General features: G+C 38.3%; 1 protein-coding gene across 1 annotated transcript in view; it reads left to right on the top strand.

Moving 5' to 3' along the window:
* Positions 1-14,541, top strand: part of IDH2 (isocitrate dehydrogenase (NADP(+)) 2) — a 42,847-nt gene that overhangs the window by 7,330 nt on the left and 20,976 nt on the right. The window contains exons 2-6 of the mRNA XM_053717689.1: positions 5,663-5,754; positions 12,818-12,983; positions 13,194-13,354; positions 13,435-13,578; positions 13,988-14,124. Of these exons, the coding sequence (XP_053573664.1) occupies positions 5,663-5,754; positions 12,818-12,983; positions 13,194-13,354; positions 13,435-13,578; positions 13,988-14,124 (700 nt within the window). The remainder of the gene's footprint in view (positions 1-5,662; positions 5,755-12,817; positions 12,984-13,193; positions 13,355-13,434; positions 13,579-13,987; positions 14,125-14,541) is intronic.

Genomic DNA, 14,541 nt, shown 5'->3' with positions numbered 1-14,541 from the left:
TGGGTGTTCAGAAGTGAGTTTGGTGTTCATGTGTTTAAAAATCCTTATCTGCACTGTCATCTCTTCTGCTTAGATATGTGGTTGGCTAAAGCTAGAAACACTTGTGGTGTGTTACAAAGTACGGAACTCGAGCATTCTATAGAAGGCCTAAAACCTCCAGTTAATGTATGAAATACAAATATTTATACATTTCGTAGTCTTTTGTACGGAACTCGAGCATTCTATAGAAGGCCTAAAAACCTCCAGTTAATGTATGAAATAAAAATATTTATACATTTCGTAGTCTTTCTATAGAATCAATGTGTTTTGTTTTTAAGCAATGTGTGAAATCCTATTTTGCCACAGTTCAAGAATTAAAACTGCATATTGCTATGATTCATTTTAATCAATTTTTAAACGGGGATTATACTTAGACAATGATGCGCCTTTAACTATAGCAACAATAAAATGACAATTAGTGGTGAACTTCTTCAATACAATACTGTAAAAAACACATTCTTGTGTCCTCTTTAGAACTAGGACAGGGGTCAACAAATCTGTTTAAAATTTAGGAGCCAGTAAGAATATTTAGGAGCTTGACATTTCTAGGAGCAGACAGTAGAATTTGTAAATATATCTATGGAAGAATAACCCAAAAAAGTTAGGCGCCAGGGTAAAACTCTAGGAGCCAGTGGCTACCTGGCTCCTAGGTTTGAGCCCTGCTTTAGAAGCTTTTTTTTTAAAAAAAATATTTTTGGTGGTGGGTGGGGGGGGGGGGGGGGGGGGGGGTTAGTGTTTCAAGGATATAGGATCCTTAGAGTACTGTTGTTAGGCACAATGAATAGAAAAGTGTGCAATAAAAACATAATCCTACAAAAATGTTTACTACAGCACAAGGGTAAAGGGCTCTAAGTTGGTCACAACAGGCATGAGTAAGTGCCAACAGGTGCAAAATTCATAAGTTGCAGGCTTTCTCCATGTGAATTTAAAATGCCTTTGTGGAAAAAGTTCTTTTTATCAAGTGTCAGTAACACCATTTATTTTGTGTATGATACACTGCTTTGTTCCAGCCATTTAGTTACTGGCACCTTGTGTTTACATGTGACCCCCTTAACGGTCAGTTGTGAGCCGTTCTGGATATGCAGCAGCGTGAGTGCTGTATTTTGAAGTCTTGATTTAGCTTCTTGTGTGCTAGTTAATTGCCTTCCTGACTGAGAGTATGACTATCACACAAGGGGATGACACATGGGAATAATGCTTACTTCCAATAATTTGACTAGTGTGAGGAAATAAAATAGAATTAACTGCCTGGCTTGTAAAGTCTCTCATCATGCAATCCATTTAGCTTCCCTCCTGCCTCTCATACACAGGTATGTGAAGGGTCAGGGAGTCCTGTGCGCCAGCTAATCCCTGATGCCTTTTAACAGAAGTCTAAATTTAGAGTGAGGTGCACAAGCAGAGTGGACTAAGCAGTCTCAAGCAAAACATGCTATGCCTTTAGTCTATTGCAGTAAAAGATCTAGGTGTTCCTGTCCTATCTGCCAACTACCTAAATTTGTAATCCTAAATTGTATCGTCAGCACTGCAAAGAAGGTGGCGAGACATCCCAAATAGCATTATTCTGGGGTCTATATTAGGAAGTTAACATCTCTGTGCAAACCTTATATCAGCTGATATTTATTGTTTGGACTGTAGTCTGATATACATCGAGCGGCTCAATTTCAGATCTTAGTCATGGCGTTTGCCCTACTGTTTTACTTGCGGCAAATAAATGTGTGTTGTGCAGTGTCTTCCTGCTCAACGGTGTAGCTCATGCCTTCTGTTCTACGTCCTCATTCTGGCGGTCCTGGTACCCAGAACATCTGCAATAGTCCCCCAAACTTAGTTTAATCCTGGATGCTCTGCAGCCTGATATGTTTGCCATGATATGTCAGTATTACAACCCCAGACTGTCACTTTGCTCCCCTCACATGCTGTACCATGCGACCCCCCATCCCTTAAACTCCCTCAGGGGTTTGTGGATTTCCTTGGCTAGTTCTGAAGGAGAACTTTTAACTACTGAGTCAATTCAGGACATTAATTTTAGATTAAAAATTTGAGACTTTGCTAAAGGAGGTTTTATCCACTGAGTCTAAACCATCAGAGGAAAAAAAGGATGTGTGTTAAAACCTAAATTAAAGACCCTTGAAGTAGTCCCAGTAGCGGCGATTTTACAGCCTGGTGTCCCCCTTCTCTCACAGTTCTTAAGAAAATGTTTCCAGTGCCAGATAACCATTTGTAAGCGTGGAATACAGTTTCTGAGGTTGATGGTGCCATTTGCATTCTTGCTAAACCTACTATAACTCTAGATCAGGGGTCAGCAACCTTAACACCCCTGATATTTTCAAACTACATTTCCCATGATACTCATCCAGCCTTAAGTGTTTGAGCATCATGGAAAATGTAGTTCCAAAACATCTGGGGTGTCAAAAAAAAAGAGGGAACCTTTTTGTCCCATTTTAGACCTGAAGTGCCTCAACAAATTCTTATGGGTACCTTCCTTCAAGATGGAGACCATCAGGTCCATTCTACCTCTTGTTCAGAAGGGTCAGTTCATGACCACCATAGATCTGAAGTATGTGTACCGTCACATTCCTATTCAAAGAGATTTACCAGGCGACATGTCCATGCAGCGATCCTGAGTGGTCACATTCTCCTTGAGCTCTGGTAGATTAGCCATCAATCCAACATTTTTTTTTAATTTTTTTTTTTTTTCTCACCTCTTCCTACAGTTAATAAGATAACCTCGACCATAACAATTTGCTCTATCGGGAGCATATCACTACTTTTTTGGGCTGTATTTATGAAATCAGAGCCTAGGATTGGACAATATAGGCCTGAAGCGACAGCTTACAAACAACTTTTCTCCCCTTGGCACGCCGAGGTGCTTGACCAGGACGGGACATCGCTCAGCACTATTTTTTGTCAACATCAAACTGCTCCAGAGATGCTGCTTTGTAGTGATATACTAGACGGAAAAAATGGATGCCGTGACCATTTGGCAGCAACATGACATGCAATTTCAGAAGCTCGAGGCCCTCTTGCAGAGGCTCCTAGACAAAGTGCCATCGGAACATCAGTTCAACACCTGTACCAGGAACAGTGTTCTATAACACTTCATGTTTGGTCTCAAGATATACCCCACAACTGATGCTTGACCCGCTACATTAGCATTTACAGGCAGTGTAACATAACGAGCTGGCAATGAGCCTTCTTGATCATGCATGCATACATACCGGAATGAGCTCTTTTCTGGCGCGGCCCAAATTGTGGCTGACTCAGCTCACAAGGGTACTTGCTAAACATCCCTGCAGCAATGTCTCCTGACCTAAATACACAAACATCTGTAGTAGGAGACAGACATGTAATTTACCATCGTAGCATACATACTCACCATCTGATAACCTACCAATGGGCCCATCGTACCGCAACATAGAAATTTTTATTTGCAAAAGCAGGATTGTAAGCTTAGGAGGCGTCCCATTTTTTGTATCGGCACCCTGGATAGTGTTTGCTGATTGGTGGCTAAATTTTACAATCAATCGGCAAGCGCTACATAGGTGCTGAACCAAAAAATCGGGCAATCTCCTAAGCTTACATTCTTGCTTTTCAAATAAAGATACCAAGAGAACTAAGAAATATTGTTAATAGGAGTAAATCAGAAAGTCACTTAAAATTACATGCTCTATCTGAATCATGAGAAAAAAAATTGGGTTTAGTATTTAATAAATGTCAAACCAAAGAGCCAGAAAGTTTTTTTTTTTTTTTTTTTTTTGTGTGTGTGTTTTTTTTTGTTTTTTTTGCATGCTGCTTGATAAAAAGGTCATAAGGAAAGGATGCCACATAGTGTAATATACCTCCAAACTGAAAACTAGAAATGGAGTACAACTCACAAGAATAAAGCACCTCCTGATGGTATTAAAGGGACATGAAACAAGTTTGCAGCTTGCTTCCAGTATCTAAATTTCTGCTCATTAGCCTACCTAGGTATGCTTTACACAAAACATGGCAAATTAAATAGGAGTATATTGGATAGTTTAAAATTGCATTGTCTATCTACATCACAAAAGAAAATTGGAATTTGCCTTCCTTTTTAGAAAATGTTTGTCCCCCAGCTAGAATGATGCTGGTCTAGCTTTAATCCATGCTGCATTGGCATGGATACTAGGATAGATTACTACCTGTAAAGTATAATTAAAGGGACAGCCAACACCAGAATTTTTGTTTTTTTTAAGATCGATAATCCATTAATTACCAATTCCCCAGTTTAGCATAACCAACACAGTTATAATTATACACATTTTACCTCTGTAATTACCTTGTATCTAAGCCTCAGCAGACTGCCCCCTTATTTCAGTTCTTTTGATAGACTTGCATTTTAGCCAATCAGAGCTGTCTCCATGGTAAATTCATGTGCATGAGCTCAATGTTACCTATATATGAAACACGTGAACTAATGCCCTCTAGTGGTAAACTATCAAAATGCATTTAGATTAGAGGCAGCCTTCAAGGTCTAAGAAATTAGCATATGAACCTCCTAGGTTTAGCATTCAACTAAGAATACCAAGAGAACAAAGCAAAATTGGTGATAAAAGTAACTTGGAAAGTTGTTTAACCCCTTAAGAACCAGCGACGTACCCTGTATGTCGCTGGCCTTTTTTTGGGACTTGATTGTTTTATAGCGCGGTCTTGCCACCAGCGTTGAGACTGCTCTATTCCACAAAGCCTGCTGGAGGGAGGGCATTAATAGCCTGTTCTTGCTAGACTTGTGCTATTATGTCCTGAAAAACCCCTTAACGACCAGTGACACAGGGTACATTGTGGTCATTAAGGGGTTAAAATTACATGCCCTATTTGAAACAGGAAAGTTTGTGGGGGTTTTTACTTTTACTTGACTATCCCTTTGTGTATAAAATAAACTATTAAAACTTTATTACAGTTGAAGACAGCACATTTCTTGACTATACCTAAGGAGTTACGGGTGCCCCCACTGTATGTCGTTTTTTTTTTTTTTTTTTTTTTCTACCTGTCTATTCTGATCAGAGGAGCAGCATGGTTAGGGTTACACAATTAATCTAATTGCGATTTGCAACTTGTCATTTTTAGTTTCTGGAATTTTTAGTCTTTTTATATTGGGTAATACTATTTTAAGTGGGTAGGGCTCCCCTAACTGTAGTAATGTAATTTGATGGGAATTGCACCATTTTTTTTTTTTTTTTCTCTCATCTAAGGATATTCTAAGAGCTATGCTATTGACAGTTAAGCAATTTCCAGGCGATTTGATATAATTTTATGTATGGACAAATGGCTTGCAAAATTTAGCTAGGGTAGCTATTGTGCTTTATTGGAGCCTAATTCCTGACTTTCTATTAAGGCTGGATTGTTGCTTATGAAAGTCAAAATCAAAACTTAATCTTGAGTCACTTTGGTATGTGCTCAAAGGGCAGTTCACCTAGAAAAAGGTACCAGTCAAATATGTATACACCAGCTGAGTGAAATAAATGTCTGACAACAATAATGAATTTTTCAAGAACCAAAGCAACAAATTTTAGCTTTTCTGCCAAGGAGCACTGAATGCATCTCTCCCCTAACCCAAGCAGACTTCAATGTCAGAACATTTTGCTCAGTCTGTCTGTCTTTCCAGATGCTGACAAGCGTATCAAGGTGGCAAATCCAGTGGTGGAGATGGATGGTGATGAGATGACACGTATTATCTGGGAATTCATCAAGGAAAAGGTGAAATTAACTTTTTAAATCTTTCATGCAACATTGACTGCACAAGAGGGTTAACCTTGCTTGCTAACTGGACTTTTTTTCTCCCATGGTTTCCAATTACATTGCCTTTTCTAGATGTGTATATTCTATGTGGCCTAGATGCTTTTTAAACTACAGAAGTTGTAGATTGTTGGAGGCTAACTTTAGTCCAATGTACATTTTATATAGTGGGAAGGTTAAGCCCCCTATGTGAGAACTATGTTCCAGTGACCACTGCAGACTATTCTACTGTAGAGTAGTTGCTGAACTTTCTCACCATTGGTGCATAAAACTGCATTGCTCAGTAAGATCGAAGCATCTTTGTAAAGTCAGCATAGAAAGTCAATTAAAACGTATGATAGTACATAAATTAATGGGTCAATGTAATGCAAAAAGTTTCTCTTTACGACTTGAGAAATATGTTCAAAATCTAGCCAACCCTCCAAAAAAATCCACTGGGGCCAGAAATATTTTGGCAGCCACATAAGTGTAACTCATTGGGTGAAAAAATCCCTAGTACAGTACTGCCCAATAGTAGCAGAACATGTGTATTAAATGTTTGCATATATGCCAGGTAAGACAGATGAGCAATAATATACAAAATATTAACATGAATAAAGCAGTTGTTGGGAAATCAAGGGAAAGAGGTCAAAATTGAAATGTGCATGAAGAAGTTTTATTTTGAAATATAAGCATTTTTGTTTATAATTCCATTAGAAAAAATGTTTTTTGTAACAGGTCCTCACAGGATATGTTTGCTGAAAAACAAATCCCTTTTTTATTAGTAGCATTTGTGATGATTAAATTATATTGCAAAAAATGCTATTTCGTATTGAAATTCACCTTTGCACATTTAATTTTTGACCATTCTATCCCTTTCAGTGGAAAAGTAAAACCTATAAGAAGTTCAAATATAAATAGTATGTAAACTGTCCCTTTAATTTGTTCCCAATGATTAACCTTACATGCTGGAGTGTATTCAATTGTTTAAAAGTATATCCTTTACCCTTATATTGGTATTTGAATTGGTTTGATTTAGCCTTTGGTATCCCCACCTATTCTGAAATTTTCTGGCCTTAGGTCCAAGCTAAAGATAAGTTGTGTAAACACAGCCAGCAGAAGAAATTACACTCCCAGTGGGGTGTAGAAGAGAGAAGGTAAAAAAAAATAACTTTCTGTTAGTGTGTGTGTGTATTTTGAGATCTGATTATAGCTACAAGCTCAACCCATTTTATTAGGTTGTGGCTTTAAAAAAACACACAACCAGCTAATTCATATACACAAACCTTAAAGCAAATACGTTATACTCTGCAGCTGGTAAAAAAGTAATTGGAAACACATTAAGGGAAAACCCATTTTACATTCTACTGTCCCTTTTAAAGCACTTGCTAAGAGCCTTAGGTGCTTGTACCATCTGGTAATTACTCAATTTAATTGCTGACAGGATACAAGCCCCGACTGGCGCTCTGAGTGGCTGCAGTATTTAGGATACTGGTACACTGAGCATATCTAGCTATGCTTCATGTGCAGAGAAAAATGTTAACACAAACGGATAACTTTTCCAGAAGCATTTTGATAATAAATGTATATTGCAAATGTTTCTATTCAAAGATGTAATGCATTTACATTTTGACCAAAATGTTCCTTTAAAGACTGAATATAGACTGCACAGAATGTCCCTATGGCAAGGTTAAAAATAAAATGCTAAAAATGTTTCATTTGATTTAGGAGCATTTGAGACCATTACTACAAAGGCATTTATACCAGCAAAATTAGTCTGTCCTCCAGTACAGTTCCTACACTATTACATTACAAAGTCTGAGGGCTGTGTCTTGATTTTAAAGAATGCTATGCTGCACATGAAGTCTATAGATTATGCACCCCAGTAAAGTGCGCACAATGGCGCTTTGAAGCATCAGTTCTCAATGCATAGATATGTAGATACAATAGGAATTTAAATGCAGAACCCAGTGTTATACCCAGGACTTTTTTTAATGTATGTGCCACCTGGCTTTTGTACTGACCATTCATTTCTGGTTGTTGTATAATTTAACATTTATTTGATTTATGCTTTGATAGCAGAAAAGTTATAAAATTGGAAAGTATTAAATTTACCCCCACATGGCTACTTTTTGTACCACCCAGCTAGCAACATTTTCTATTTAGTAATTTTTGCGTTCCCTGGTAATGAATCCTCTTAAGGGCTGAAATAGGTGAAGTACCACTTGGGAGGTGAGTGTTAGTACTTTATCCATAAATGCAGAGGTTAAACACATGGTTATGATTGAGCATGTAGTTTATGCATTATTGACCCAAGTAAAAGCATGTAGCCTTTGCCACATGACTATGTAAGCTCTAAAGAACAATGTACCCTGATCAGTACAATAATGGTTTAACTTATTTCCCAAGGGACACTTGTGTAATAAAGTTTTGCCTAAAGAGATATTAAATGGCAAGAAGCTATCTAAAAGGTTTTTGTAGTTAAACTTTGCAATATACTTTATTTCCCCCCCCCCACACACTAAATTCCACTGACTTTTATAAAGTAATGGGCACCATGTTTGAGTTTTCTCATCTATCTCCCACTTAAAACTATTGACAAATAAAACCGACAATAGGACTGCCCAAACAAGGCCTGGGTGGAACATAAGATTTACAGGGTTTACACACATCCTTGTTTAAACAAAGTATTCTATTGCCTGGTTGATTTGTCCCTAATTGTTTTCAGCATTAGACAAATGTGTAAAACAAGTTCAGACATGGCACGGCCCCATTACATTATAGAAAGTGGTCCAGTTTCTATAACCTAAATATTGAAGGAATAAGTGAGTGTTTAAAGGGACACTAAAGTCAAAATTAAACTCATGATTTAGAAAAAAAATCTACTACTAATCTGAAGTTCAGACTAAGTGCTATTGCATTCTTATCATGCATTTGTTGATTATGCAAATATGCTGTATTTTCTGGTCTTTTTAAACACCTAGTATAATATTAAAAAATAATTCTACATATTTGAAAGCTAATATTTGATTTTAATTCATAGTTATGTCCAGTGTTCTCAACAGAAAATGTTGTAAACAGGGTGGCAATGTAATACAATATTGTGACATTTTCTGTTAAATGTTACATAAGCTATCAATGCACAAACTAATTACATAATTTAACCTACGTTGGATTAATAATTTATGGGGCAAACATCGGAAAAAATGTGTATTGGCTAGTTTTTATCCTAATATTGATTTAAAGGGACAGTCTACACCTATCTGATTAAAAAGATAATCGGTTTATTACCCATTCCTTAGTTTTGCATAAACAAGTTATATTTATACACTTTTTACCTCTGATTACCTTGTATCTAAGCCTCTGCAAACAGCCCCTTATTTCAGTTCTTTTGACACCTGCATTTTAACCAATCAGTGCTGTCTCCTAGGAACTCCATGTGCGTGAGCAGTTATCTATATGAAACACATGAACTAACACCCTCTAGTGGTGAAAGACTGTTAAAATGCCCCTAAGCTAAGAGGCAGCCTTCAATGACTTAAAAATTAGCATATGAACCTTATAGATTTAGATTTAAACTCAGCTCTGTGCTGTGCCAATTAAATAGGTCCTGGGGAGAGCACTGATGTGTGTTTTTAATGTTAAATAGCCCTTTAACTACCTGGTCTCAGGCAACATAATTGTGTAGCTTTTACATGACTGCAGTTTCAGATGCCATAAACATGTAGACTGCTCGGTAAAGAGCAGACATAAACTTTAAAGAACATCTTTAAAAATGTGACTTTTCAAAGCACCCATGAGGGCATTGCAGCTGGTGGGGCAAATCCACTGCAGTGTCACTTGAACCATTCAAAGGTCTTCATTTTTTTCCCCATTGCCTAAATTGTGACTATCAAACATTGTGCACAAAATCTGTTTTCTCTGATTACATTTTGCAAGAAGCTAGTCTTTAAGGGACAGTAAAGTCCAAATTAAACTTTCATGATTCAGATGGGGCATGTAATTTTAAACTTATTAAATTAGCTCTTTTTCTCTTGGTTTGCTTTGTTAAAGGATTAAGCTAGGTAGGCTCATAGGCTGATTTCTAAGGACTTTGCAGTCCACCTCTTATTTCATGTGTGCCATACAGAACTCCATTGGGGTGAGCATGTTAGTCAGCACTAATTGCCTAAAATACAATTGTCAAAAAGATCTGAGATAAGGAGGCTGTCAGCAGAAGCTTAGATACAAGGAAGTCTGAGGTAAAGAGTATATACATATAACAGTGTTGGTTATGCAAATCTGGAGAATGGTAAATGGTGTTTACAGTCTTATTTTTTGTTTTCTGTATAACTTTATTATATGAACTTGATAAATGTCATCCCCAGCAAGCCACGACTTCTAGAAATTTGACTTAACATTTATGGTTCTTGAAAATATGGAGTGTTTCTCAATATCCCTGCAGGCTTTTACACGTGAAATAGATGGCCTTGAATTATAAATCTGTTTAGTCATTGGGTACCCACTTAATTTTGATGCATTTTAAGTACAATACTTAATACATAGTTATGTAATGCATAAATACCTTTTACATTTTCTCCAACATAGGTGTGTCCGGTCCACGGCGTCATCCTTACTTGTGGGATATTCTCTTCCCCAACAGGAAATGGCAAAGAGCCCAGCAAAGCTGGTCACATGATCCCTCCTAGGCTCCGCCTACCCCAGTCATTCTCTTTGCCGTTGTACAGGCAACATCTCCACGGAGATGGCTTAGAGTTTTTTAGTGTTTTAACAATGCTCTCAAGGCTTGGCCTCAGCTAGCGAGGGCCAAGTTCATACGGTTTCAATCAGACAACATGACAACTGTTGCGTACATCAACCATCAGGGGGGAACAAGGAGTTCCCTGGCGATGGAAGAAGTGACCAAAATCATTCTATGGGCGGAGTCTCACTCCTGCCACCTGTCTGCTATCCACATCCCAGGAGTGGAAAATTGGGAAGCGGATTTTCTGAGTCGTCAGACATTGCATCCGGGGGAGTGGGAACTCCATCCGGAAATCTTTGCCCAAGTCACTCAACTGTGGGGCATTCCAGACATGGATCTGATGGCCTCTCGTCAGAACTTCAAAGTTCCTTGCTACGGGTCCAGATCCAGGGATCCCAAGGCGGCTCTAGTGGATGCACTAGTAGCACCTTGGACCTTCAAACTAGCTTATGTATTCCCGCCGTTTCCTCTCATCCCCAGGCTGGTAGCCAGGATCAATCAGGAATGGGCGTGGGTGATCTTGATAGCTCCTGCGTGGCCACGCAGGACTTGGTATGCAGATCTGGTGAATATGTCATCGGCTCCACCATGGAAGCTACCTTTGAGACGAGACCTTCTTGTTCAAGGTCCGTTCGAACATCCGAATCTGGTCTCACTCCAGCTGACTGCTTGGAGATTGAACGCTTGATCTTATCGAAGCGAGGGTTCTCAGATTCTGTTATCGATACTCTTGTTCAGGCCAGAAAGCCTGTAACTAGAAAGATTTACCACAAAATTTGGAAAAAAATATATCTGTTGGTTTGAATCTAAAGGATTCCCTTGGGACAAGGTTAAGATTCCTAAGATTCTATCCTTCCTTCAAGAAGGATTGGAAAAAGGGATTATCTGCAAGTTCCCTGAAGGGACAGATTTCTGCCTTGTCTGTGTTACTTCACAAAAAGCTGGCAGCTGTGCAGATGTTCAAGCCTTTGTTCAGCTCTGGTTAGAATCAAGCCTGTTTACAAACCTTTGACTCCTCCTTGGAGTCTCAACTTAGTTCTTTCAGTTCTTCAGGGGGTTCCGTTTGAACCCTTACATTCCGTTGATATTAAGTTATTATCTTGGAAAGTTTTGTTTTTGGTTGCAATTTCTTCTGCTAGAAGAGTTTCAGAATTATCTGCTCTGCAGTGTTCTCCTCCTTATCTGGTGTTCCATGCAGATAAGGTGGTTTTACGTACTAAACCTGGTTTTCTTCCAAAAGTTGTTTCTAACAAAAACATTAACCAGGAGATTATCGTACCTTCTCTGTGTCCCGAAACCAGTTTCGAAGAAGGAACGTTTGTTGCACAATTTGGATGTTGTTCGCGCTCTAAAATTCTATTTAGATGCTACAAAGGATTTTAGACAAACATCTTCCTTGTTTGTTGTTTATTCCGGTAAAAGGAGAGGTCAAAAAGCAACTTCCACCTCTCTCTCTTTTTGGATTAAAAGCATCATCAGATTGGCTTACGAGACTGCCGGACGGCAGCCTCCTGAAAGAATCACAGCTCATTCCACTAGGGCTGTGGCTTCCACATGGGCCTTCAAGAACGAGGCTTCTGTTGATCAGATATGTAAGGCAGCGACTTGGTCTTCACTGCACACTTTTACTAAATTTTACAAATTTGATACTTTTGCTTCTTCTGAGGCTGTTTTTGGGAGAAAGGTTTTGCAAGCCGTGGTGCCTTCCATCTAGGTGACCTGATTTGCTCCCCTCCCATCATCCGTGTCCTAAAGCTTTGGTATTGGTTCCCACAAGTAAGGATGACGCCGTGGACCGGACACACCTATGTTGGAGAAAACAGAATTTATGTTTACCTGATAAATTACTTTCTCCAACGGTGTGTCCGGTCCACGGCCCGCCCTGGTTTTTTAATCAGGTCTGATAATTTATTTTCTTTAACTACAGTCACCACGGTATCATATGGTTTCTCCTATGCAAATATTCCTCCTTAACGTCGGTCGAATGACTGGGGTAGGCGGAGCCTAGGAGGGATCATGTGACCAGCTTTGCTGGGCTCTTTGCCATTTCCTGTTGGGGAAGAGAATATCCCACAAGTAAGGATGACGCCGTGGACCGGACACACCGTTGGAGAAAGTAATTTATCAGGTAAACATAAATTCTGTTTTTCTTTCTAGAATGTTGTCCCAAAGGATGGCATATTTTTGTTTTTAATTTCTTTATCATGTTTAAAGTGTGCCATTCTGAAGCTATGTAACTTCTATATCTTTATTTTAATATATATATATATATATATATATATATATTTTTTCTCCTTGCAGTTGATTCTTTCTAATGTTGATGTTGAGCTGAAATACTTTGATCTTGGTCTTCCATACCGTGACCAGACAGATGACCAGGTCACCATAGACTCTGCCCTAGCCACTTTGAAATACAATGTTTCAGTGAAATGTGCCACTATCACCCCTGACGAAGCCAGAGTGGAAGGTACAGACAAATATCATTGAATGGTTTTATCTACATACTGGGTCTTGCCTAACATGTAAAGCGTATGATAAAACATTTCCCGCAGCAAATATATATATGTATTTATGTATTTATTTATTTAGTATTTATTTTTTTATTTTTTTCTGTATTTTTTCTTTTTCTGTATTTTTTTTTCTTTTTCTGTATTTATTTTTTCTTTTTCTATTTTAGAGTTTAAGCTGAAGAAAATGTGGAAGAGTCCCAATGGTACAATCAGGAACATCTTGGGTGGAACAGTATTCCGTGAGCCAATTATTTGCAAAAACATTCCTCGTCTTGTTCCTGGATGGACACAGCCAATTACCATAGGCAGACATGCCCATGGTGACCAGGTTGGTCCTTGTCTTATTCTTCCTTAAAGGACACAGCTGGGTAAAATATCTAATTTGTATATATTTTGTTTATTTAATAGTATAAAGCCACAGACTTTGTTGTGGATAAGGCTGGCACTTTCAAAATGGTTTTTACACCAACTGATGGATCATCCACAAAAGAATGGGAGGTGTTTAAGTTTCCTGCAGGAGGTGTTGGCATGGGAATGTACAACACTGACGAGGTAATTAAACCCACTTCTATGTGATCAGTATATTAAACTTGCTAATGGATGAAATGTGGTTTAAAGGGGCAATCTCCAATGCATAAAAAGGCATTGCTAGTTTTCAGCTTGCTGTAAATACATGTTGAACTAGAGGCATGATTTAAATGAAAATGTCTTGTTTGCCAGTGAAACTGTAAGCATACTGGTTGTCTAGTACTAGTAAACCTAAACTACTCGGCCAACTGGCAATAAGTATTATTAAGCATGTTTAATTGTTAGTGTAGCAGAATTTATACCATATACTCCCCTAGAAGTCACACTACTTCTGATGCAGTGTAATCTTGTAAAGTTTTGTGCTTTTGTAACTGGATAATAGGCTGCTTATAGTTGTGATCATAAACTCTGAGAATGTTTCTCCCCCCCCCAGTCTATTTCTGGCTTTGCACACAGCTGCTTTCAATATGCCATTCAGAAGAAGTGGCCTCTGTACTTGAGCACCAAGAATACAATTTTAAAGGCTTATGATGGCAGGTTCAAGGACATCTTTCAAGAGATCTTTGAGAAGTAAGTTTTATAGTTCATCCCTTCCAAATGAGGGACTTAAAATCAGGCTAACATTTGCTTTGAGTACATTGCACATACTATTTAATATTTGTATATACATTTTAATTGGTAGTTTTAAACTGTTGAAGAAATAAGTAACATCGTAAAAGGGTATGGAACCCAAACGCTTATGATATAGAGCATACAGTTGTAAGCTTCCAATTTACTTCCATTATCAAATTTACTTAGTTTCCATGGTATTCTGTGTTGTAATGAATACTAGGTAGGTGCCTAGAGCACTACATGGCAGGAAATAGTGCTGCCATATAGTGCTCCAGACATGTACACACTCCTGAGCTTTCATTTCTGCTTTTCAACAAGATACGAAGGACAAGATTTATCAATCTGCGAATGGAGAGGCTTCACATGTCGTGAACC

This window comes from Bombina bombina, chromosome 6 (genome assembly GCF_027579735.1).
Source record: "Bombina bombina isolate aBomBom1 chromosome 6, aBomBom1.pri, whole genome shotgun sequence".
Classification (NCBI taxonomy): domain Eukaryota; kingdom Metazoa; phylum Chordata; class Amphibia; order Anura; family Bombinatoridae; genus Bombina; species Bombina bombina.
This window is presented reverse-complemented; position numbering and strand designations above follow the sequence as displayed.